The sequence below is a fragment of the Equus asinus genome, chromosome 17, assembly GCF_041296235.1.
Source record: "Equus asinus isolate D_3611 breed Donkey chromosome 17, EquAss-T2T_v2, whole genome shotgun sequence".
NCBI lineage: Eukaryota > Metazoa > Chordata > Mammalia > Perissodactyla > Equidae > Equus > Equus asinus.
The window spans coordinates 46,660,585-46,685,494 of NC_091806.1; the positions used below are offsets into that span (position 1 = coordinate 46,660,585).

General features: G+C 62.2%; 1 protein-coding gene across 1 annotated transcript; it reads right to left on the reverse strand.

Annotated features, from left to right (window-relative positions):
- Positions 1 to 254: 254 nt before the first annotated feature.
- Positions 255 to 1,954, reverse strand: FGF4 (fibroblast growth factor 4). The gene is made up of 3 exons (XM_014861592.3): positions 1,615 to 1,954; positions 916 to 1,019; positions 255 to 431 (listed from the first exon to the last, which is right to left on the reverse strand). The coding sequence occupies exons 1-3, from the start codon at positions 1,952 to 1,954 to the stop codon at positions 255 to 257; spliced, it is 621 nt and encodes a 206-aa protein (XP_014717078.3).
- Positions 1,955 to 24,910: the final 22,956 nt, after the last annotated feature.

Consider the following 24,910-nt stretch of genomic DNA (forward strand, 5'->3'; position numbering starts at 1 on the left):
CCAGTGGAAGCATCTCCACTGTTTTCGGAGAAAAATCAGGATTTGGGCTTTTTTTTTTTTTTCCAGAAAAATACAAAACGCACCCACAGAACCATAAATAATTTGGTGGCAATATATACACATTTAAATAATTAATTTAAATATCTTACACCGATGCTGGCATCCAACCGTCCATTGGAAGAAAGTACACCCGGGCGGGCCTTGGTGTTCCAGCTCCTGGGGGCTTCCCGAGGCAGAGGCAGGGCTCTGGGAGGTCACAGCCTGGGGAGGAAGTGGGTGACCTTCATGGTGGGTGACACTCGGTTCCCCTTCTTGGGCTTCCCGTTCTTGCTCAGGGCGATGAACATGCCAGGGTGCTGGTGGCACTCATAGGCATTGTAGTTGTTGGCGAGGAGAGTCTCCTTGAACTTGCACTCGTCGGTGAAGAAAGGCTGCCAGGGAAGGGGAGCAGGGTCAGGTTGGGCCACCTCCTGACCAAGGGACCTGGGGGCTGCTTTCTGTCCCAGCTCCCCTCTGCCTGAGCAGTCTCTCCTGGGAAGTTGGGGTGCCCATACCCTCACCCGGTGAGAAGAGGGACATGGCCAGTCCATAGCAGCTGGTGCTCCAGCCACCTGCCCGGCACCTGGCAGCCACAGTGTCCACCTGCCCCCTGGGACCCACCCCAGAGGCTACAGAGAAGGGCCCTCAAGGGCACCCTTGGACCAACATGCAGGGATGACAGAAACTTCATTGCTCCTGTCTTGGAGCAGCGCCCCCTTCTCCGGGCTGGCCTGGGGTCACCGGCACTACCTTGGGCATTTGGCAGGTGGGGGCAGTGTGGATCCTCCTGTGACCCCTTCACAGTTCCACCTTCCACGTGGGCCACACTGCCTGTGCCCGCAGCCGGGTGTTGGGCACTGCCCGTGCTGTACTCACCGAGCCGTACAGCTTGCCCTTGCTGCTCATGGCCACGAAGAACCTGCTGGCCACGCCGAAGATGCTCACCACGCCCCGCTCCACCGGCGAGAGCTCCAGCAGGCCTGGGGGCGGGGCGCGCGGGTCATTCCCGGGCAGGGGACCCTTGGCCCGCACCGCCCGGCCCGGACCCCCTCGTCGGCCTGGGAACCTCCGGAACCCCATTTCTGGGGTGCGGGTGGGTGTAAAGGTTGCCCAGGATCCCCGGCGCAGGCCGCACCCAAGGGGCCCCCGGAGTCCAGCGTGCGCGGGCGCGGACTCGCCGCCTGTCCCGGGCCCGTGGCGGCCGCGCCCAGTCCTGGACAGCAGGAGCTAGGCGGCTGCGGTGGCCCCCGGGGCCTGGCCCCGACCTGGGCGTGCGTCCCGGGCCCCCGCGGGTGCCGGCGGCTGCGCCGCGCGCCCTGTGCCCACGAGCGAAGGCGCTGGAATTCGGTGCCCCGAGCCTGGGCTTCCGAAGGCGGGGAGGCGGGACTCGGCCGCCGGGGTGCGCAAAGCCGGTCCCTGCGGCGACTCCCGGAGCCTGGAGCGTTTGCGTTCCTGAGCCAGAGGGACCGGACCCGAGACCGCCCTGGCTCTCACTGCCTACGAGCAGGTGCCAGTGGGAAGGAGCGGCCGGTGCCCCGGGCCCCCGACCCTTCCCTCCCGGCCCTCCGCACTCACTGTCGCTCGTGTCCGCGTGCACGCCCCCGATGCGGCCGTCGGGGAGCACCTGGAGGTGGAAGCCGATGCCCACATTGCAATAGAGCCGCCGCAGCCGCTTGATGCCCAGCAGGTAGTCCCCGGCGCCGCTCTGGACGGCCGCCTCCTTGGGCTGCGCGGCCACGGGCAGGCGCGCCAGCGAGCGCGCCACCAGGCTCTCCCAGCGGCGCTCCAGCTCGGCCTCCAGCGTGCCGTTGGGTGCGGTGGGCGCGGCGGCGCCCCCTCGGCCGGCCCAGGGCGCCAGCAGGGCCAGCAGGACCGCCGGGAGCAGCGCCGCCGCGGCCGCCCCGGGCCCCGCCATCCCCGCCCTCGGGCCGTGCGTCCGTCAGTCGGTCCGTGCGCCCGGGAAGCCGGGGGTGCCGAGCTGCGCCTGTGGCGGCCCGCGGGAGCGCACGGCCGGCCGGGGCCGGGGCCGGGGCAGGGAGTACGCGGCCGACCGAGGAGCGGGAGGCGAGCCACGGGGCCCCCAGGCGAGGGGAGCTACCCGGGCTGCATGGAGCGGCGGGCAGCGGCGGAAGGACGCACGGCCCGGGCTGGGACCCTGCGGAGCGGTGCGCGCCTCCCTGCGCGCTGGCCGGCCCGGGGCCGGGCCGCTATATATAGCCGGGCGCCCCCTCCTACTCCCGCGGGGGGCCGTTCGCGTTCGCCTGGGCGCCCGGGGCGCTGTGGCGCTCGCGGCTGGTCGCAGGCCGCCTGCCAATCAGGGCTGGGGGAGGGGAGGCGGCCGGGGACGAGCGCCGCGAGTGCCACCTGGAGGGTCCTCGGTCCCCACCCCTGGTTTCGCCCAGCCCACGGACCTGTTGGTCCCGCCCCTCGCGTCTCCTCCGGTCCTGCCTTCCAGTCAAAGTTTTGCCTCTCGGACTTCGTCTGTGCCCATCCTGTCTCTGTCCTCCTCTCCGCCTCTGCTGAAGCGGCCTGGGTGCTGCCCTAACAGGCACCCTCGGCTCCCAGCGGCCTCTCTTTGCGCTTTGCCTCTCGGGGGTCTCCCAGGAACCCGGCTCCTTTGCGGGGACCCTGTGGACCTGGCTGGGAATGAGGGGTGGGTAAAGGCACTAAGCAACACCAGCGCCTGGTGAGGAAGGAAGAACCGAGCGGCTGCAGGCTGGAGAGAGAGGCAAGGCTGGGTCGGGCCACTGCCCTCTGGGTGATTGGGGGGGGGGGGCATCGCCTGAGCAGGTGCCTCCAGGTGGGCGCTGCTAAGAGGAGGCAGACGGCCAGGAGTAGGGCTGCATCCAGGGGAGGCCACAGCCCTGCCCCCCTGTCCACACCCACCTCTATGCAAGGACAGGTGGCAGGGCGAAGGGCCATGGGGACGTTCACTGCCCGCCTCCGCTTTGATTCCCAAGCAGCACTGTTCAAATGCCATAGTCAGAGCCCCCAACCTAGCAGGGACCCAGGCTGGCCTCTGGAAGGCTCCCCTCCCCCACCTGCCGTCCCCACCCTCCACTGTGCCCATTATGGCCTGATGGGGGCGGCACTCGGCCAGAGGCCCAGCGAGATGCTGGCTCACCTAGGTGTGAAAATGCCTGTTCTCTGTGGTACCTGGGGATCCTTTGCAGTCACCTCCTAGCAGGTCCCGCCCAGCCACAGCTGCAGGGGGCTTGGAGCCCACCCCACCCCCTTCTGCCCCCAGCACCTGTGTCCAGAGACATCCTCAGGCCGTTCCAGCCTACCCTGCCTCCCACCCCATCCCTGCCTGAGGAGCCTTGAGCCGATCTCTGAAGGCTGCTGGGACTCATTCACCCCATTGGAGGGGACCTGGAGGTTTGAGGGCTCTGTCTCGAGGCCCAGAAAGAGGGGGCGGTCAGGGGTCAGTGAGTGGCCTTGGCTGCACCAGAACTCGGTCTCTGGACACCTCCATGAGGCTCTTTGCTCCTCTCTGGGCCTGCAGCCTGCAGGAGCAGCACCCACCTAGGTCACAGCTGCAGCTCACACCTGCAAGGGGCTGCCTGGCAGCTCCCGGGACCCCAGGCCCCCCGAGATGGGCCTGTGGATCTGGTGCCAAGAAGACACTTCTGGCCAGGGCACAGGAGCCCTGGAACCTGCCCCAGCACTGCCCCTCGCTCTGTGTGGCCTTGGCAAACCCTCTCCATCTCTGGGCCTCTGACTCCCCAATTGCAAAACAGCAGGGAGGGTGGGTTCCCCTCTGTCCGTCAGTCCAGGTCCACGTGGGACGCTCCTCTGGGGAGGTGGGACCCAGGCCCTCTGATGTCTTCCCCAAGCTCCTGGCAAGGTGGGGCCCCCCTCTTCCCAGGACCCTCTCCCCCCCCGCCCCCCAGCCCCAGGCAGCTCCCTTCCTGTCTCTCCAATTTGCTGGCAAGTTCAGCGAAGGCCCTGGTGCCAGTTCATCTCCCAGAACTCCTGGCCTACCCGCACACAGTAGGTCCTCTTCGTGGAAGGACTGACAGCCAGCGGGGTGTTTGGAACCTGAGGCCTGGTTCCCGCTTCACCAGGACTTGCCTCTGCGGCCCCGGCCTCCTCGAAGTGAGAGTTCATCCAGGGGTTGCAGGTGGAGGACCCCACATGAAGCACTTGCTTTGCTCTCCACCGCCCCCTCCTCGCCCCTCGTCTCCCACGCGCTCCCCCTCGGCCGCTCCAGCCACACTGGGCTTCTGTCCACGTCTCCGACCTTCTCACCGGAAGACGATGATTGCTCCCCATTCGGGTCTCCCCTCCAATCGCAGCCACTCGGAGGCCTTCCCCGCGCACCCACCACCGAGGCAGCCTCCTCCCACCGGTCCCTCCGGTTGCAGCCTCTTCAGAGCCCTCACGGAAGCTTCTCCGTCACCTGCTGGCCCTTCCCTCCACTGGACCAGCACCTGCATGGGGCCAGCTCAGGTGTGCCTTGGCCCCAGCTGCCTCCCCAGGCCTTCAACCGTGCCTGGCACACAGTAGGTAGTCACAAGGTGTCTGTGAGGCAATGGCTGCCTGGCTAAGTGCAGCCAGGGCTCGTCTACCTGGAGACCCTCCAGTTCAAGGTGCGGGCCCACCCCCCGCCATGCCGGGGACGGACAGCAGGTGCCTGCCAAGACCTTAGGGTCAAGCTGCCAGCTCTCCCACGGGAAGCCCCACGTTGGTGGCTGCTGTCGGTTTCTTTTTATTTGAAAGGGATGTTTAGACCATGGTGACTAATTTTTCCAGATCCAGCCCCCTTGAGGACTTGAAATGGGCCCTGCTGCACCTTGGGGAGCCCCGTTGACCACAAAGCTGGGGGCTAGGAAGCCGGGGGGCCGTGGGGCGGAGGCTCTGGGCTCTGTGGTCTCCTGCTTTGGGTTCAAATCCAGGCACCATCCTCCTAGCGGCTTAACTTTCGGCTTCTTCATTTCGCATCGTGTTCAGTTTCTCCATCTATAAAATGGGCGTAAAAACCTACCTTCGGGGCTTGATGTCAACCTTAAGGAGACAGTGCAGGCCGTGGGAAAAGCCTGAATGTGGCCCTTCAGCCTGCGGGCCCCCTGGGGGTGGTGGAGACGGGGCCTGGCCACCTAAATGCTCGGAATTTGTGAAATAACAAACCCACATATTTATCCTCTGGGAGGCTCCCCTTGCATCTTCCGCTGGTGGCGGCGGGGCGGGGTGTGACCGAGCAGAGACGTGGGAGTGGAGACGGGACAAAGGCTCAGAGCTGAAACCGGCCAGCCCGGCCCACGGCCTTCCTAACCGTGACCTTTTCTAACCTAAAGCTTCTCCGTGTCTTACCTTCGGGCGACGGTTTCTTCACCCGGGAAGGAGGGACTGGCTTCTCAGAACAACCAGCCTGGCTGTTAAGAACTTACTGGGCTTCATAGGAATAATAATAAAAGACGTGTTGCATGAAAATTCAGTTCTCGTCCTCAGGGCAGAACGTCGGAGCGGCGCAGCCCGGGGCAGGGGCCCAGGCTGCAGGATCTTTGCAAATCCTTCAGCTCTTCCTTCGATTCAACTTCCCTTTCTCGGCCTCAGCGAGAAGACCCTCACAATAGCGTCTTTCTGCCAAAGTCAAGGAGAAGGGCAAAGCCCTCGGTATAGACGGTCTACACTGAGCCAAAGCACTCCAGGAAACGAGGACACCTTTTTTTTTTTTATAAAGAATATCCAGAGAGGGGGATATTCAGCCAATCTTTTGTAGCTTTTTAAAACTGTGGTCAAATACAGATAACGTCAAATTTAGCATCTGACTGTTTCTAAGGGCACAGCTCAGCGGCGTGACGCGCGTTCACGTCGTTGTGCGACCCTCGCCACCACCCGTCCCCAGAATTTCATCTTCCCAAACGGAAGCTCTGTGCCCGTTAGACACCAATTCACCCTTCTCCTTTCCGTCCCCGTGAATCTGACGACTCCAGGAACTTCACAGAAATGGAATCACATAATATTTCTCCTTTCGTGTCTGGCTTCTTTCGCTCAGCATCATGTCCTCAAGGTTATTCCGTGCTGTGGCGCGTGTCACCATTTCCTTCCTCTTTAAGGCTGAATAATATTCCACCGTGTGGATGGATGCACCATGTGTTGCTTGTCCGTTCCTCTGTCGGCGGGCTCTCGGGTGGCCTCCACCTCCTGGCTGCTGTGGACGTGCTGCTGTGAGCACAGCGGGCAAATCTCTTAGAGACCTGCTTTCGGGTCTTTGGGGGGGTGGACCCGGCGGTGGCCTTGCAGGACCATATGGCAATCCTATGTTTAATTTTTTGAGGACCCTCCATACTGTTTTCTACAGCTTTCTTTTTTTTTTTTGAGGAAGATTAGCCCCGAGCTAACTACTGCCAGTCCTCCTCTTTTTTTTGCTGAGGAAGACTGGCCCTGAGCTAACATCTGTGACCATCTTCCTCTACTTTATATGTGGGACGCCTACCACAACGTGGCTTGCCAAGCGATGCTATGTCCGCACCCGGGATCCGAACCGGCGAACCCCGGGCCACTGAAGCAGAATGTGCGCACTTAACCGCTGCGCCACCGGGCCGGCCCCCACAGCTTTCTTTTTTTAAGTCACCTTGATCATGGAGCATCAAGGACACGGGACAGCAGGTCGGTCTTGGCTCACAGAGGCATCTTGGGTGGACAAAAGCTTGTGCAGAAGTGGCTCCGTGCCCACTTGATCGGCCCCTCTCTTCTTATCCTTCTGGCTTCTCCTTTTCCGCGAAGCTGACCCCGCAGGTCTGAGCGACAGCTGCACGGGCAGTTTTTACAGCTGCAGATCAGTAAAGCAGTCCACCGGGCAGCTGCCCAGGCGGGCGGATCTTTGCACATCCCAGACACCAAGGCTGGGAGAATCCCAGAGACCCTGCCTCAGTTTCCTCATCTGTTAAATGAGGAGTCGGAGTTCTCACCTCGGAGGCTTCTGGGAGAATTAAATGAGGCGATACGAGTTCAGCACGAAGAACAGACAGGTGTGCACTGACTCAGCGATGCTCACGGCCTTTGTGGGTTTACAGGTGGCGCTGTCCTGCCGGAGTGCGGGCTGGGGAGCCGGGGCCAGGCACGCGGCCCAGCCCTGCCCTCCCGCTCGGTGTGGCAGTGGGCAGCCGGCCCAGCCTCTCAGGGCCCAGCATCTGTCTTCCTGCGGCTGTGGAGAGAGCCAGAAGATCGGACGCGTCAAGTGCCCGGTGCACTCTCCACGGCTGGGTGGGCACCATCGGCACCTCCCCGGAGAAGCCGAGGCTGGGACGTTTGTCGGTACCATCGGGGAGCCAGGCGTGATTCTGGCTTTGTATGTCTGATGCGTCTTCTCTGGGGCGGCCCTGGAAGGTGGGACCTGGCTTGTCACCACCACTCGGTGAAGAATCAACCGGAGCTCAGAGCCTTTGAGCGGCTCACTCGAGGTCACGGAGCTAGCAAATCGAGCCAGGACTCAAACCCTGGCCTTGGACACTGAAGCCCAGGCTCCTGGCCGCTCTGCTCCCTGCCTCAGTTTCCCTTCTGCAGAACAGGGCTCGTGGTCCCAACCTTGTCTGCATCACTGGACATTGGGGTTCTAAGCGGGCAGGTGAAAGTCGTCTGTCAGTTCCAGGGTGGGCCTCAAGCTCCACACGCTGACATCACGACCCCAAAAGATCTGTTCACTTGGGAAATCACAGGATGCGCAGTCAGGGCTCCAGCTCCCTGCCAGTGCCTGTGAACATTTCAAACCAAAGACCGTCTGAGGCACCAGGGACCCACCGGGCTGTTGAACCTGACCCTCTTGTTTCACGGCGGTCAGTGGAAGGCCAGAGGAGGAAAGGTCACCCAGGGTGAGCCAGAGGTGCAGCCCTCTCCCTCAGGGCTCAGTCCGCTCCGGCGTGCTAGTCCCGGCTGCCTCCCTGCCCGAGGCGGACAGCCGCTGACCTCACCGAACTTACATCTCTGGGAGGCAGGGACCTCAACCAGCAAACCAGCGGGCGTCCGAGGATGCATACAAAGGGTCAGTGCGGAGTCATGGGGACACTTCCGCCAGGACCTAAAGTGTCAGAAGGAGCTGGGCAAGAGAGGGGTGGGGGCTCCAGGCAGAGGGGACAGTGGGGTGAAGGCCCAGAAGTAAAGACACCTGGGTGGTCAAGAAGAGACAGGAAGCCGGCGCAGGAGTGATGCATGGGCTGTGGACCCCGGACAGGGTTTGGACCCCATTCCAGGCCACCGCTGGTCTTAGTTCACCCCACAGGGCAGGGCCCATGGGCCTGGTGGACTGAGCACCAGGAAGGCCAGGGTAGGGGGCATCAGAGGCCTTGGGGGGGTGGCTCCCTCTGCCCCCCGGGCTCAGAGTCCCCCAGCAACCCTGACACGAAGGCCTGCTGTCTTCCCCCGGCATCTCTCAGGGGTGGTGGGCGCGGGATTCAGCCAGTCTCAGTGCGGTAAGATGGGAAACACCAGTTGTTGGGGGAGGGAGGCCCCATTCCTCCAGCTCCAGCCCACAGGGCCCCTGGGGGAACCATCGTGGGGGTGGGTGGGGGTGGAAAAGACCCCATTAAAACTCAGCTCAGCCCCTCGCACTGCCCCTCTCTCTCGCCTCCTCCCTCTTTCCCTCCCTTCCTAGGGCCCTGGATGGACCCTCTGGGCCTAGGGAAAGCTCTGGACACCTCGTTGGGCTGTGCGCGGCACCTGTGCCCCAGATGGGTCTCCTCCCTTCCCCTCTCTCCCGCTCTGGGACAGCAAAGCCAGGAAAACTCCAAAAATATCACCGGGCCTGACTCACCCATCTTGCAGACGAGTGATCCACGGCAGGCCCCAAATCAGGGCTGACGATGTCCCAACGGCAGCTCTGATGATGGGAGGTGTTGGGGATGCAGAGCCAGACAAGCTGGGTCCAGAAGCCAGCCCCTCACCTGATGGGCTGTGTGGTCTCGGGCAAGTCACTCACCCTCTCTGAGCCACTGCTGATTTTCCTGGAAAGTTGGGCCTATCATGGTGCTCACCTGATGGGGTTTCTGGGAGGATTGCATGGAATGGGACCTTCCTTATCAAAGGGGGGCCCCAAGAGGAATGCAGGGAGGGGAGGGGAGCAGAGGGGCCCTGCGCTCCCCGAGAAGGTGGGTTTCCGCAGCCGGATCTCAGCTCCTCGTGGTGAAACGGAGCAAGCCCTGAGCTGGCCGTTTGAGACGGGGGTGTCTCTCCCAGCTAGTCCATGTGCATCTGGTCTCTAGGGGGCAGTGTGTGTGAGGCCCACAGTGCAGCCCCGGCGGCGCCCTTTCTCTTGCTTCCATCCTGCTCCTGGGAGAGGTGCTCCAGGGACCCAGATTTGGGGGGCGCCAAGAAAGGTGTCTGCCGTGGTGCGTGGACAGGAGCATTTCGTTGAGGCTGAACGTTTTGTCAAGGGGGTTGGGGGAGGTCGGCTCAAGTGGTCTCAGGGCAAAAAACGAGACGACAGCTTTGGGGCCCATCCTCCCCGGGGTCTCGTTCAGACAGAGGTCCAGTCCCCTCCACTCCCGGGCAGTTCTGAACTTTGTGTTGTCACCCACATAAGACCTTCAGCCTGTCTAGGAACCACAGGCGTGCACCCCTGAGGGGCCGGATAAGTCTGCCCCCACCCCTAATTTGGATTTAGATTGACTTTTGTCTGAAAAATATGATTTTTTTCTTGGGAGACACATGTGTTTCTTTGTCCCAGGGAGAGGAGATCAGGTGAGGGGACTCCAGGGGGAAGGGGGAGCCAGGACGTCTGGGGCCTCGTTCACGCAAGCTGGGTAGCCATCCCACGGCGCTGTCCTCAGCCCAGGTTTCTTTCCTTCACAGGTGGCAGGGGTCCACTGGGGACCTCAGCTCCTTTTCTCTTCTGGCCCATCGTCCTCAGTGTTGGCTTTGTCCTCAGGTGCATGAATGAGCTGCTCCCTTGTATACTTTTTCAGGTTGAAATCCAGAATTTGTCACAAATAGCTACAAAGGACGTAATCTCTAGTGCATTTTAAATATTGACATTTTAAAATAAAATTCTTCCGTTAAGCTTTTAAATTTATCCCACAGGTCTGAAAACTGTTAAGGATTTGATACCCGCCATCCTTTATTTTTAAAAAAATACATGAACAAGCTTTATTCCAGCACCCCAAAATCATTAATCCTCAGCTTTTTTCTTTGCATTTATATTTGCCCCACCAATCTTACTCAAAGTTAAGGAAATTTTAACCTTGAATATCTTTTTTGATCACTCTATCATAATTCTCTACAACAAAAATATTTCTATAAATTGAAATATTTTAAAAATGAATTTCCGGGGCCGGCCAACACCGTGGTGATAAGAAGCTTCCGGCGTGTCACGTGTCTTCCACACGTTTCTTTCCAAACCCGGGCGCTCCAGACCCCGTTCACTCAACAGGTGGGAAATTCCCACCACGTAACGACGTCATCGGCTAAGTCAGTCCTCAGAGGGCGCGGGACACGGGAGATGACAGTCAGGGGACACTGGACGGCGTTTGTCAGTTCAGACAAGCAGGTTGATGTGCGTCTCTCCTCTGACTTCTGACCCTGAGGGACAAGTAGAGGGACAAGCATGTAGTGACGGAGGAGAGGCCAGCCGGCCTCAGGGCCACCACCACCCTGGCCTGCTTCCCCGCCCTCTCAGGAGAAACGTATCCTTGTCCACCGTGCGGGGTCCGGGCGATGAGGCCGCCGAATGAAACTGTCGCACTCGGGCCCTCCGCTCCCCAAGCCGCCCGCGTGCCCGGCTCCCCAGCTCCAGCAGGGGCTGCTGCAGGTGAGCGGGAGCTCCAGGAGTGTCCCCGGGTGTCGCCTTGTCCGTGCGGACTGCCCTGAGGCCTTTGCGCCTGAGCAGAGCCCCCGGGAGGTCTGGGCAGGGTGCAGGCTCCCCTCACCTTGGTAAAGTGGACGGAAGACCACCGTGAGGGGAGGTGGGAAAGGGAGCCCCCGGGGCCCGGCGCCTCCTGGTGGGGGTCTGTCCTCGGAGAGCACACTCGGCAGCGCGTCCTCTGTTCCTTCTGTTCCCCAGGCAGGAGGGTGCAGGGGTGGGCGTGGGGACAAGAGGAGAAGTGTTGGAAGGCGTCCCTTGCCCCTCCTGCCTCGTGAGCCCTGCTCACCTCTCGGCCCTCGGCCAGCCTTGACCTTCCGGGGAAGCCTTGCCAGACCTCTGAGGTGCCCCCGTCACAGGGCAGCCAGAGGGAAGTCCGGCCCGGGCACAGACGGACAGGGGGCTCTCAGTCCTGGCACTGGGATGGCGGTGCACAGCTGGGTGGTGCTGGGCTGACGGGGACTCATGGTCACCTTCTCTGTTCCACACTCACCCGCCACGTCCTGGAGTCCCGAGTAGCCTGGCCTGTGGTCTGTGCTCTTCTGCCTCCCCAGTGCCCCTGGGAGGGCTCAGGGCGCTCAGCATCCTTGGGGACCACCTCTGCCCTGGGCTGGCGGGGGTGCTGATTGTGAGGCTGGCAGTTTAAAGGGCCCCGTGAGAGTGACCCAGGGGACAGGGGCTGAACCTGGGCCGCATCCAGCGACAAGGGCGGGGGTGCAGGAGGGCTGCACAGCCTCAGGCAGGCCTGCTGCTCCTGTCATCACTGGGGGCCCCAGTGCTCATTCCTTCCTCAACAGCCCGAAAGGGGGCAGGTCACCGAGGCCGGAGGATCGGTCCCCAGTTCTCGCTGTGTACGCTGAGCTGCGTCTTCCGTGGGAGTCTGCAGTCAGCGTGGACAGAGCAACCCCTCCCTGAGTTTCAAATACGTCCTGGAAAAGTCCTTCTGGAAGCCAGCACCTGTCAGAGCTGTCAGGGGTGGCCTTATGGGTTGCGTCCCGCATCCTGCGAGGTCGCCCCTGGCTTGCCTTCAGGGCCCACGCTGGATGGAAAACTCCCGACTGCACAGTAGTGTCCTGTCTGTGAGGAGCGGGGGATGCTGAGCGGAGCCCGACCGGAGGAACACAGGCTCCCTCAACCCCGCCGCCTCCTCGAGGGCTCAGGGGACAGCAGGAGAAGTCAGCGCAGCAGGTAAATTATTATTTCCCCGCTCTCCATAATTGTTATTGTTGCTGCCGCCGATGGTGGAGCCCACCTCGGCTCTCATGGTCCATTCTCTGCGGCTGCAAGGACGTCAGGCTCCATCCCCGACTCCGTCTGGGAGACCGTGGGCAGATGCTTGGTCTCAGTCTTCCCGTCTGTAAAATGGGTAGGAATGGAGAGGATGCATGAGTTCACGCCTCAGGGAGCAGGCGCTCCATCCAAGGATGCTCCCTGAGCCAGTCCCGCCTCCGACATCCCCCGCGGGCTTTCCCGCGCCGCTGCGAGAGGCTGGCCCTCCAAGGCCGCCCCGGAAGCCATTCCCCTGGGCTTCTGCCTCTGCCGCCTGCTGGTTGATGTCCCACGCGCCTGCCTCTAAGCCCGAGATGCGGCTTCTAAGCCGGGGCAGACCCGGCCTGCTATTCTGGGGTCTTCTTTCAACTATTTTGGCAAAGACCAAATGGCAGCCTCCTTTAAAATAGATGCTCCCAGCCCGGAGGTCGTTCCCTGAGAACCAGGTCAGACCGGGCCCGACTTTCTTCCAGTGGCTCATTCACGTTGACCCCAGACCCTGGCATGTGTAGCTGTGACGAGGGGTGGACAGAAATACGAGGGCCACCGTGGGGTGGAAACCAAAATAAAACTGAGCCGGCCCTCGGAGCTTCCTCTAGTCTCTCCTTTTCACACAAACGCTCTTCCTTTCTTTGTGAAATCGCAGGGGCCAGCGGCGGGAGGCGGCCAGAAGGCCCCGGCGAAGGAGCAGCGGCCACGGCCGGCCCAGCCAGCTCCAACCCGGCCGCCCGGCGCATGGGCTCTGGGGAGAGGCTGCTCAGCGACGCGCGTCGGAGAAACGCCCCGAGACCAGGAGCCCCTTGCCGCAGCGAGACTCCAAAAAACAGCTCTGATAAAGGATCCCCACTTGCCTTGATTTCCATCGCTGGATCAACGCCACATTTGTTCCCCTAAATCTTTGAGATCTTTTAATATTAGACAATCACAATTGAGAAAAAAAAAAAAAAAAAAAAGCCAGAAAGGAATTCCAGCAAGAAGGTGATGCGGCTTCAAGTTTTATTCAAGGTATCACTCCGTGTTCTGAAGACGTCAAGTTGCAAAATGGCTCAGGTCTGTGTCCTGCCACCCAGTACCCGAAACGCTCGCCATCAACTACACCTTGGTACGATGGCCTTGCGGTGGAGTCAGGCCTGGGGCCCGGGGAGTATTCTGCCTGCCTTGAAGCCCAGTAAGTCATTCAACAAACGTCAGCTGCACTTCTGCACGTGCAGGCTCTGTTCCAGGCATGGGCGACGTGGCAGAGATGGCGCTGCCATTCCAGGCTGAGAACAGACGCTGAGCAAGGAGTTGCCCACTGAGAGAGGATTGCAAAAGGGGAATCAAGAGTCCTGGGCGGGGGGGTAGGATGGGGGTGAGGGGCCCCTGACCTGGTCTTGGGGGCAGGGAGGTGTCCCCAGAGAAGTGGAGTCCGGTGGACCTGAAGCTCGGGTCGGGGTGGGGAGGTGACGCAGGCGGAGAGCGCAGCATGTGCAGGGCCTGGAGGAGAGACGTGGGCCTCTGGGGAGAGGGCAGGCAGGGAGCTGAACCTCGGAGATGCGGGGCTGGAAGGGCCTGGAAGGGGCCAGTGGGGGGCGGCTTGGATGCTGAGCAGCTTCGTGTTAACGTCAGGGCCCCGAGTGGGGGCAGCAGAAAAGCCTTCACGCTTCCATCCCACGTTACACCCAGCTCGGGGTGCTTTCTGACCCTCTGATGCCAGCGGCCCTGCCCCCTCCCTGCAGGGTTGGAGGGCCCGGGGCTGAAGGGGCTGCCGGGCCCCCAGGGTTCAGCCTGGGCCTTGCAATTTGTCCTCGAACTGCTCAACCCAGGGGCCAGCCTCCACCCCAACCCACGGCGCATCGGAGGAGCTGAAAGGTGGCTGTGTGGCTGCTGAATCCCCCAAGAGGGACCCGGGATACACAAGTGGGCTGGGGACCTGGGAGGTGGCCCACAGTGTCTCAGGAGCCTGGGAGAGCGAAGAGAAGCCGTTGGAAAGTTGAAGCTGGAGGAAGGAGGGTGGCTCCCCTGCACCCGTCTTTCTAAAAGCTGGCTGCCCTGGGGCGGGGCTGGGGGCACACCCTTCTGGAATGGGTCAGAGAGGAAGCATTTGCAACTCTTTGGGCCACCAGCCTCTGTCCCCACCGCTCGGCTCTGCCCGTCGTAGCTCGAGACCAGCCACAGGGAAGCGAACAGGTGTGGCCACCTGCCCGGGAGGCTGCATTTACCGACACAGGCGGCGGGCTGGGCGTGGGACTCCCGGTCTGCAGGGCCCTGGTGGAGAGGACGGCCTGGGGAGCCGTCGCCGGCCTCATCGCGCTGTTTGCACACCCCGGCCTCTCTCCTCTCCCCGTCTCCTCGAGCGGCCTCCGGGTCTCAATTCACCAAGGCAAAGCAGCACCCTCTCAGCCCTCGAGAGATTTGCAGAATCCGGGGGCCGTAATAACGTGCACAATATCCCGGCGACGGCCACCGTTAATTGAGCACACACTGCAAGCATTTTGCTTACGTCGTATAGGTTTCCCGGGAGCGGAGGAGGAAACTGAGGCAGGGGGTGTCTCGCCTAGGCAGACAGCGACGACCGTTCGATGCAATTCAAGGAGACAACGGGGCCGGGCAAATTCTCCTCGAAACCAGGCACCGTGCCGTAAATACAACAGAAATCCTCTTTTATTGTGTAAACGAGCAAAACTCAGAGCGGGCACTCAGGAACGGGCAGCCGCGGTTGTTCAGGGCAAACGATCGGAAGACGCCGCAGAGAAATCTGAGCTCAGAACCGTGGATGCTCGTGACTTTTCCCCTCCTGGGGTCCTGGGGCCCTGCCTGCCCCTAATTTGGTGGCATTAGTCTTTAGTAAGTTGTCTCCCTCGGAGTCTTTCCAAAGCAAAGTTTTCATGGGCGCACCGGCTCTCTTTGGGCATTCGTGATTATTGGGTTGTTTTATAGCTCATTTAATTTCCTAGTTGCCGCTACGAGGACAAGAGGCCCAGGCCAGCCTGGGAGCAAAAGCAGTCGGGACTGTTACTGCGAGGGGATGTGAGCACAGCGATGGGAGGTCTCCGTGGAGCTCCACTCTGCTAATCACATGCTGTGTGACCCTAGGCAAGTCACTCACCCTCTCTGAGCCTCGGTCCCCTCCTACTCTCGTGGTGGAGATTCCAGAGAACACAGGTGAGGAAGGAGAGAGCCTGGGCAGGGCCGGATGGTGGTCCGGTCTCTGTGTGGTGGGCGTTCGCTGGTGGCAGGGTCCTGCACGCAGCGCAGGCGGGGGTGTTCCTCTTTGGCACGGACACACGTGCTCCAGGCCCAGGCGGGAAGGGTTTTTTGCGGTCCTCGGTCACGCCCAGGGCCCCCTGACTGTGTCACTCGGCTTCCCAGGACCCAGGCTCTGCAGAGGACGGCCGGCAAGTCAGCCCCGGGATGTTTGGTTTCTCACGAGCCATTGTGGTCGCAGGCGGCAGGAGATGTGGCCACGCCAGAAGCAGTGACCGTGCACTCAGGAGGGGCCCCACCTCCGTCCAGCCCATCTCTATCACCCGGGCCAGGAATGCGGCCCCAGGAGATGGAGGCCCTGATAGGCCCCTCGGGAGGGGAGGGCTGGCTTCCTCCGGCCGAGGGCGCGGTCACGGTGAGTGGGCCCGCCACAATGCGGGACGGCCTGGCGGTGGCTCCTGAGAGGCGCTCGGAAGCAATCTGATCCGATCGCTGACTCTTTAACCCCCCACGGCTCCCCACGCTGGGCAGAAAGGTCCTGTGGCCTTGGCTGTGCCCCCAGACCCGTCTCCCTGCCCAGCGCCCACGGACGGGATGACGGCCACCCTCTCGGGCTCCATCCGCTCTGTGCGCCCCCGGGAAAACCTCTCACCCTCTCTGCGAGGCTGACCCTCCGCTTCAAAGGCGGCTCGTCTTCGGAAAGCTGCCCGGTCCCCAGGCTGCACTGGGAGCCCCTCCCGGCCCCAGGGTCCAGCACGATCACCTCGGTGGGCATCCTTACCCCAGGGGGCAAGACCGCTGCCTCCGTGGTCCACTTCTCACTTAATAAAGACACGCTGCCATTTCCCCCATCGTCTCAGGGCCTTCGTGGGGATGAACAGACCAGAGTTCACGCAGTCGCTCTACTCCGTTTCCAGCACTAGGCAGTTTCCGAGGGGTTTTTTTTTTTTCCTCTTTTCTCTTATAACCAATGCTGTGATGAACATCTTGGGGGCATACACATATTTTTTCTGCATCTGGGATGTCGCCTTCAGAAGCAGCGTCTTTGAATTCGGGCTAAGAATTTGGGGCTCTCAACTGCACGGTCCTCGAGGCACCGGTTTCTGCCGACGGCCATGCGTCAGAGCCTGTCCGTCCGGCCGTGTCCTCGGCAGCGCTGGGCGGGTCGGCGTTTTCGTTTTTGTTTTTCCCCTTGCTGGTCTTTGTCCACTAATTTGACAGGCAAGCAACGATGCTTGACTTGCGCTTTATTTGTTAAGAAGCGTCTAATCCTACGATAGTTGGGGATTGATGGAGGAGCTCAGAGACGGTGCAGATCGTTCCGGCTCTTCGCGCCCCCCCCTGGGCCTGTCATCAGCATCCTGCACAGCGCGGCGCCGCCGTTACAGTCCACAGACGGAGCGTCCACGCCGTGAGTAACTCACACCCCCGCTTGACGCCGATTCCCTGTCACCCTTCTGTCCCCGGGCCCCGTCCGGGACACGGCACATGCGGCCGCCAGTCCCTCTGGGCCGTGACGGTTTCTCAGACCCGCCTGGTGCCGATGCCCTCGACGGTTTCCAGGGCATTCTCTATTTCTCGTCCCGGGTCCTCCCACAACCGCCAGGGCCGACCACACGTGTCCCTGGGTGTCTTCCCCTCGATGCCCCTCTGTCTCTCGGGATCTTGATTGCTTTCCTAGAAATCGAGTGACTAGAGACTGTGCACGTCGACCCTTTCCTGTCACGGCCGACTCACTCATCCCGTGCCGCCTACTTTCGTCGTCACACACACAGGCCTGTCACTTCGTGGTACCTGCTGCTGAGCGAGATGGGTGCCGGGGGTCAGGAGGCGACACCCATGCTCCTCAGCGCCAGAGGGGAGCAGGGCATGGCCTACGGGGGAGAAGCCTGGGGGGCGGGGGAGGCAGGTGCAGGATGGGACAGGCAGCCCCTTGGGAGCAGCCGGGTCTCTTTCTCACCGTAGACCAGGGTCAAGGTCCCCCCGGAAATCCCAGAGGGGCCTCGGCCTCTGCTCTCAGAGTCAAGGCCCTGGATGCAGTGCTGATCACACTCAGAACAAAATGCAGTCCGTGGTCCGGCCCTGCCCCAGCCACCCCGGCCGCTCACTTCCCCGTCACCCAGCGCCCCTCTACCAGGGCTCCAGGCGGCCTCTCAGTGGGCCTGGCTGCTTGGGTCCTGGGCATGGACGCTCCCTACCCCAGGGCCTTTGCACTTGCTGGCCACCCCTTTGCATAATGAGTCCTTCTCATGACTCCGGTCTCAGCTTGGATGTCACCTCTCTGGACAAAACTTCCTGGCCAAAGCGTCACCTGTTCCCCGGTCACGTCACTCCCCAGTCCGCTCTGAGGCTGCCTTAGGGGCTGGGCGGTGCTCGCACGATCTGAGGGTAGCACTTGGCTGCTCAGATAGCGGACAGGGGCCTCCTAGAGCGGGCTGCACGGCCGGGAGGAGGACCGGCCCGCCCTCCGGTCCCTGCAGGGGAGGCGCCAGGTTGGCCCTCAGGAGAGGTCAGTGGCGTCTGTGAAAGGAGCCAGAGGAGGTGCAGGCGGGGGTGTGGACTGGGGCACGGGCAGGCCCTCCCCTCCATCAGCAGGCCGGCACCCTCTGCCTCTGGGGGTGGCCACCGCGCAGCAGCCGGGGACGCTGGGGGTGGGGTCGGGGGTGGGCACAGCCGGGACGGCCCGGCGCTGACAGTGGTGAGGTTTCTGCAAGGACGAGTCGCCCCCACTTTGACCAGGACCAGAGCTCCAGCCTCAGCTCCTCAGCAGCATCTCCCCCAGGAGCCCACCCGGCCCCTCTCATGGACATCACATCCGGGACTCTGGGGTCTGCCTGCCCTGGGGACCCAAAGGCCTTCCCCCCGAGGGTCTCCCACTGCCTGGTTCACAAGGGTCTCCGTGACGGGGTGGGGCAGGGATGGGCACCCCCATCATATAGGGAGGAACAGGCTCACAGGGGCAAAGCGACAGTCCCATCCACGCAGCGGGAGAGGCGGAGCCAGGTTTGAACTCAGGCCTGTCTGGCTGCTGGGCCCACGCTCTGATCATCAATACCCAGTGCTGTGTGACCTCGGGCAGGTGGCTTCACCTCTCTGGATGGTTTCCTCATCGGCAAAACGAGGATGATAATAACAACGCATCCCTCCTAGGATAATCGTGAGGCCCCAGCTGGCGAGCGAGCGTGTGTCCAGGGCTCAGTGAGGCCAGCGTCTCATGGCTGTTCACCACGGCCCACAGGACTAGAGCCCCGTTCCTGGTCCGGTGGCCTCCTCCCTCCACGCCCAGCCCAGCCCCTCCTGAATCAAGACGGGGTCGTGTCCAGGGCGACCAGGGCTGCCCGGGTCCCTCGGCCAAGGAGAAGCGACTGGATGGGCGCCCAAGTCCGGATGGGGCCCGGCTGGGATGCAGGCCCCCGGCGGAGCTTCCGGAGAGCAGACCCGCGCGGCCTGTGCCCCCCACGGCAGCATCGCTCCCCGAGGGGCCGAGAGTCCAGACCCGGGAGGAGCCAGGCAAAGCTTGCGGCCGGACTCCTGCCTGGCACGGGGCCCCCCCACGACCCCTTAGGACTGTGGTTTTCAGGGAGGTGCTGGCCCCGTGGCAGCCCTCTAAATGCCCCCCACCCAGGGAGGGTGGGAGTGACAGGCCAGGGCCCCAGCCCGGGCCCAGGGAGGGCAGCGGCTCTGTGTCCTGTAGCCGTCACGGCCGGGCTCCAGTGGGACCGGCAGGCGGGGGCTCCGGCCCCCAGCAGGTGTCCTCCGGCTGGGCTGGCAGTAAATCTGAATGCCACTCCCGCAGCAGGGCGACGTCCAGCGCGCTGAGCATGCTCCTCCTGTGCTCCTGACCTTTGAAGAAGTTGCCCGGGCAGGAAGGCCCTGACTGCCCCCGGGGGTGCGCAGGTGGAGGAGGAGCCATGGTGTGCACTCTAAGGAGGCAGAGAACCCGATGTCCTCTCTCTCTTTTCTCCTTGCTAATGAAAACCCTCCGTTTTGCCTGGTGTGTCACTGCCTGGACTAAAGACTCTTCGCAGCCTCCCATGAAGCTTGGAGTAGCCATGTGACCAAAGTCTGGCCATTTAAGCCACATTATTGAGTGTGGTTTCTGAGAGATGTCCTTGAGGGTGAGGACATACCTATCTTCTTTATTGCTGTTGGGTGGAATGTGGATGGGATGGCTGGAGCCCAAGCAGCCACTTTGTACCTTGAGGTCACAACCATATGATGAATACAGAAGAAAAAGATGGGAGGAAGCTGGGTCCCTGATGAGTGTGGAGCAGCCTTGTCATCACTCTGGACCACCTTTACATGAGAGACGTACACTTTAATCTTATTTAAAGTACATTTATCTCAAGTTTTCTGACCCTTATACCTGAGTTGAATACTAACGCATAGAGGAAAACATACTCTGGGAGGTTCAACTGGGGCTGAGATGAGCCATGAATCCAAATCCATTTGGCTCCAAAAGCAACCTTGAGGCAGAGGTCCCAGGGGTAAGCGTTGGGAGGACCAACCCCGGGCCAGGTGTTGGTGCACTTCAGGGGCACTGGGATCCCCCACCCCGACTCCAGCCCCTCTCCTTCCAGCAGAAGGCTGAGGCGGCCCCGGACAAGGATGCCCGCACTTCCGTGGCAGTGACTTTCCTGAGACCCGCATCCCTGGGTGGAGGTGGCACCTTTCCGCCCAGCTCTCCCCCTTCCATCTAGCCCAGAGAGAGTACGTCTGTGGGCAGGAGGCAGCCGAGTCCCCCCGGCCGTGGTCTGTCCACAGGGCAGCAGGCACGGCAACCTCTCAGACCCAGCTCCCGTCTCAGCTCCTGCCTCACCTCTAGGGACCTGGGGCTTCACTCTCGAGCCTCAGTCTCCCCACCTGTGAAATGGGGATCATAACGCCAGGCTTGCAGAGCGACTAGGAGAACTCAGTGTGACAATGGGCGAAAAGCGCCCCGCCCGTGGCAAAGAGCCTTACGTGCCAACTTAGCGAGTGTGAGCAACCCTGGGGATGTCCCCGTAAATCAGGGGTCCCTAACCGCCGCCTGTCACCTGGAGGCCAGTCAACACGTGGATCTCTGCCCCCCCACCCCCCACCCCGCCCCCTGGGTCCTGAGTCCGCAGGTCTGGAGGGCACCTGGGAAGACACTGCCAGCCACATCCCAGGTCAGGCGACCACATTTTGAGAATCGCTAGTTTTCGTCAAGGACCCAAAGACAAAGACGTGAAGTCGAGCCCCTCGGCAAGACCCCCCCGAGCCTGAGCCAGGTGGCCGGGTTTGAACGTGGACTCCGACCCTCGGAAGCTGGGTGACCTGGGGCAAGGAGCTTTCCTTCTCTGAGCCCCGGCTCCTCGTCCATCCGTGGGGGGAACTAGCACCCGGCTCAGATGGCTGAGGTGGGGACCCGTCAGAGCGACGTGTGCCAGCCGGGTGGGCGGCCGGCACGTGGTCCTCCTCTTCCTCCCCCACCTCCCCCTCATCACTACAGTGTTGTCACCTTTTCCTGCAGATTAACCCGCTCTCCCGTCCAGTCAGCAACACTCGGCACCTGCTGCGGACTCTGCCCGGGACCCCGACCCCCGCCTGGTCCCTGGGGACGGGCCCTCCGCCCGCCGTGCATCCATCATCCTGTGCGGGCTCATGGGGGCGGCAGGCCTGGCCCGGCCCCCCAGATGGGGTCAGTCCTGAGCTGCCTGCCCCGGGCTGACCCAGCAGGGCGGCCAGCACATCACGGCCCGACCGCCGCGGTCCCCCACCCGTGGCCGGTCCCACTGTGGGCTTGTCCCCGAGGTCACTGCCCTCTGCTGGTGGGCTTCGGTACTGCAGGCAGGGGCACAGGCCCCGACCACGTGGGACCACCCAGCCCCCACCTCCCGTCCCCGACTTGTCCCCAAGGCCTGGGGACCGCCCGGCCAGTCCCCTTCTCACGAAAAGACTTGCAAGTGTGGCTGTGCCATCAAATTTATTGAGATATAATCCGCATACCGGACAATTCAGCCATTTAAGGCGTACAATTCAACGCATTTGTCTTCACAGCGTTGGGACCGTCGTCAGCCCGGAAAGAAACCCCGGGCCCGTGATCAGCCTCCCGTCTCCCCCGCTGCCCCCCAGCCCCAGCCATCGGGCGGCCTCGCGTCTCTACGGCTTTGCCTGTCTGGACGTTCCGTATAGACGGCACCACGCGCCACGTGGCCTCTCGTGCCCGGCTTCCGTCACCGAGCGTCACGTTTTCAGGGTTCGCCCATGTCGCGCGCCTCGGGGCATCTGCCCTTTTATGGCCAAACCACACTCCGTCATTCGGACAGAGCACATTCCGTTCATGCATTCGTCAGGTGAGCAGCATTTGGGTCGGGTCCACTCTTGGCTGGTGGGACCCGCGCTGCCGTGAACATTGCTGAGCAGGGTCCGAGTGAACACATGGCGAGGAGCTGGGTCACGTGTCTTGCACAGCGGCTGCACCCTCGTGCCCCCTCCCTGACGTCCTGCAGTCCTGGGTGCCAGGCAGGGTGGTGACAGCATTGGAGCTCGGGAGACCCTGGACCAGCCCTGGCATTCCCCTTGCTGGCTGTGTGACCTCATGGAAACTGCATAACCTCTCTGAACCTCAGTTTTCTCATTTGCGAAAGGAAGGATGAATGTAGCAGACACTGTCGGCCTTCCGTCCGTGTCCCCCTGGCCCTCGCTGCCCTGTGCACACAGACCCCAGGGCTCCCATCACGAGCCCCCCAGTTTCTCGGCCAGAGGGAGTTGGCCAGAAGTCTGGGGAGGGGCTTTCTCTGAGCAGCCCCCACCAGATGGCCTTGAAGTGGCGGATAGATCAGCAGATGCCTCACCCCTCAGGTGGGTGATGGTTGGGGGGACCAGCAGCGAGGGTACAATTAACGGGATAATTACAGATTGTGTCAGGTTCCGTGAAGGAAAATAACAAGGTACGGTGGGAGAAAACAACAAGGGAACCCAATTTTGGATGGGGCAGTCACAGAAGGTCCCTCTGAGGAGGTGACACCCTGAGAAGTGAAGCGAAGATGAGGAGGAGCCAGTCAGGTGAAGAGCAGAGGGAAGACTATTCCCCAGGCGGCGTGTGCTAAGGCCCTGTGGCAGGGAAGAGCTCGGGAGGGACAGAGGAGTGGGGCTGGAGTGAGGAAAGGAGCTGGGGCGGGCGGCAGAGGAGGGAGGAGGCAGGGAGAGGCGGGAAGAGCATCCCAGGGAGCAGACGACTCTTGAGAAAGCCACTGGGGCTTGCTGCATGCTTGGGGGTTCGCTCTGCCCTCTGGAGACAGGAATCTGAGCTTTTGCATAGACCTGTTCTTGCACGGTGAGGGGTCATGGAGGGAGGAGGGCAGAGAGGAAAGGAAGGGAACCCAGTCCTAAGAGTCAGATAGCGGGGCGGGCTTCCGCGACAGCCCCCTCCCCTCACATGCTCAGCCAGCATCCCCCCGGCACTCAAGGAGGGCCAGGGGCAGGGGCTCCGGGGTGGCGCCCCCTCCTTGGAGAGCCCAGGAGGTCCACTTCGCTCGGTGTGGGCAGCCTGCGGGGTGTGGTGGGCGAGGGGCAAGCTCTGGGGCTTACGGGCGGGGACGCGAGTCCGTCTGACCGGCTTTGCCACCTTGCCTACGTCCCGGGTCTGGTCTGGGTGTCGGGGTCCTCCCCGCGCGGGTGCAGACAGGTGCTCTGCCTCCCAGGTGGTTCAGGGACCTGAGTCACCAGATGTGCTGAGTTTGGACAGCGCGGGATGCGCTTGGCGGGTCTGGCGCAGGGTCAGGGTCAGCGATGGGGGGAGCCCTGGATCACTCTGACCTGTCTCCGAGCCAGGCCAGCGCCAGGCCGTGACCCCCGCCGACCGCGGAGCCCCACGGCCACCGTGGGAGCCCATCTGACAGATGGGGAAACTGACGCTGGGGAGAGGCCGAGGCCAACCCGGGGCTCTCACACCTGATCGTGTCCGAATCTTTCCCCACCCAGAAGCCCCTCTCCCAGAGCCCGTTCCGAGGGGTGGACGGTGCGGCCGGCCCGGGCGCTCAGGCACAAGTGTGGGCCCCCCTGGTATTCCAGCTATTGTGGCCTGAGAGGGGACGGGGTCAGCCCCCGGGGCTATATCTGGCGTGGCCTGGAATGTGGCCCAGGCAAGGTCGCCCTCCGATGGGGGACCGCCAATTATAGACCAGCGTGATCACCGTTCCCAGTCCCTCGACCCCCCGGGAGTGGCTCAAAGGCCCGCTCCAGCAGCTGAAGCCCCGTCCCCCAGGGCCCGTCCTGCCTGCCCCACCGGAGCCAGAGGGGGACCAGAGAGCCGCCCAGGGCTGGGGCCGCCTTTTCCTGGGGGCGGGCGGGAGGGGACCAGGCCGGGGCGAGCAGAGCTGCCACCGGCCCCAAGGCCACCCGGCCGCCTCCCCGTCAGCTCCCACCAGGCGGGGTGACCAGCTGGCCACTCCCTAAAGAGTCTCTCATTTTTCCGTTTACTCAGCCCCGTTCATTGAGCATCTCTGATGCTCCTGACGGTTTCCTTCTGGAGGGGACGGCGCTAAGATGAGTAACAACTCCCACAGTCAAGGGGGTGCAGCCTTTTTGCTATTCCTTTACCGTTTTGTCCATTTTTAAGTGTTAAATCTTGTGACATTACGCACATTCACGCTCTCCGTGGAACCATCCCCGCCATCCGTCTCCAGACCTTTTTCATCTTCCCCAAACGGAAACTCTGTCCCCGTTAATCACCAACTCCATCTGCCTCCCCTGGGCCCCTGGCACCCACCAGCCTACTTTCCGTCTCTGTGAATCTGATGACTCTCGGTCCTCCTCCAAGCGGGATCACGCGGGATTTGTCCTTTTGTGTCTGGCTCGTCTCACTCAGCGTGATGTCCTCAAGTTTCATCCACGTTGTAGCGTGTGCCGGAATTTCCCTCTTTTTCAGGACTGAGTAATATTCCACCGTGTGGCTACAGCACATTGGTTCATCCGTTCAGCCATCGATGGACCCTTGGGCCATTTCCACCTTTTGATGATGGTGAATGACCCTGCTGTGAGCGCGGCTGCGCAAACATCCCGTAGAGCCCCTGCCTTCACGTCTTTTGGACGTAGACTCAGAGCCGAATTGCCCAATCATCTGCTTATTCTGAGTTTAACTCTGGAGGAACAGCCGTCCCACTTTCCACAGCGGCTGCTGCATTTGCATTCCTATTCCTGCAGGTTCTTGACCCAAAGTCCGGAGACTCTCGAAGGCCCAGCCCCTGCCCCATCCCCTCTCCTCTTCCCCCTCCCTCTTCCCCCTGGCTGGGCAGGTGGGGGTGACGGCAAACGCAGGGGAGGGAGCCTCTGGGACGCCCTGTCCTGGCTCAGACGGCATCTTCTCATGGAGCCTCGGGTGCCCGGCCTCCAGGCTCTGCCCGCTCCAGGCATGAGCGGGAGGGTCCCAGCCAAACAGCAAAGAGTGCTGGGCTCCCAGGCGCCACTCCCGCCCTGACTTCCTTTTCCGGGGGTTCCTACCTGCTCCAGCACCCCCCTCCCCCGGGAGGGCTCTTTGGGGCCCTGCATGTCCCATGAAGGAGAGAAGGCAGTGATGAACGCAGGACCCAAAGGTGGACTCAGCGGGCTGCGGCCGTGGCGGGTGGGGCAGTGCCAGGAGACGGGTGCTGGACGAGG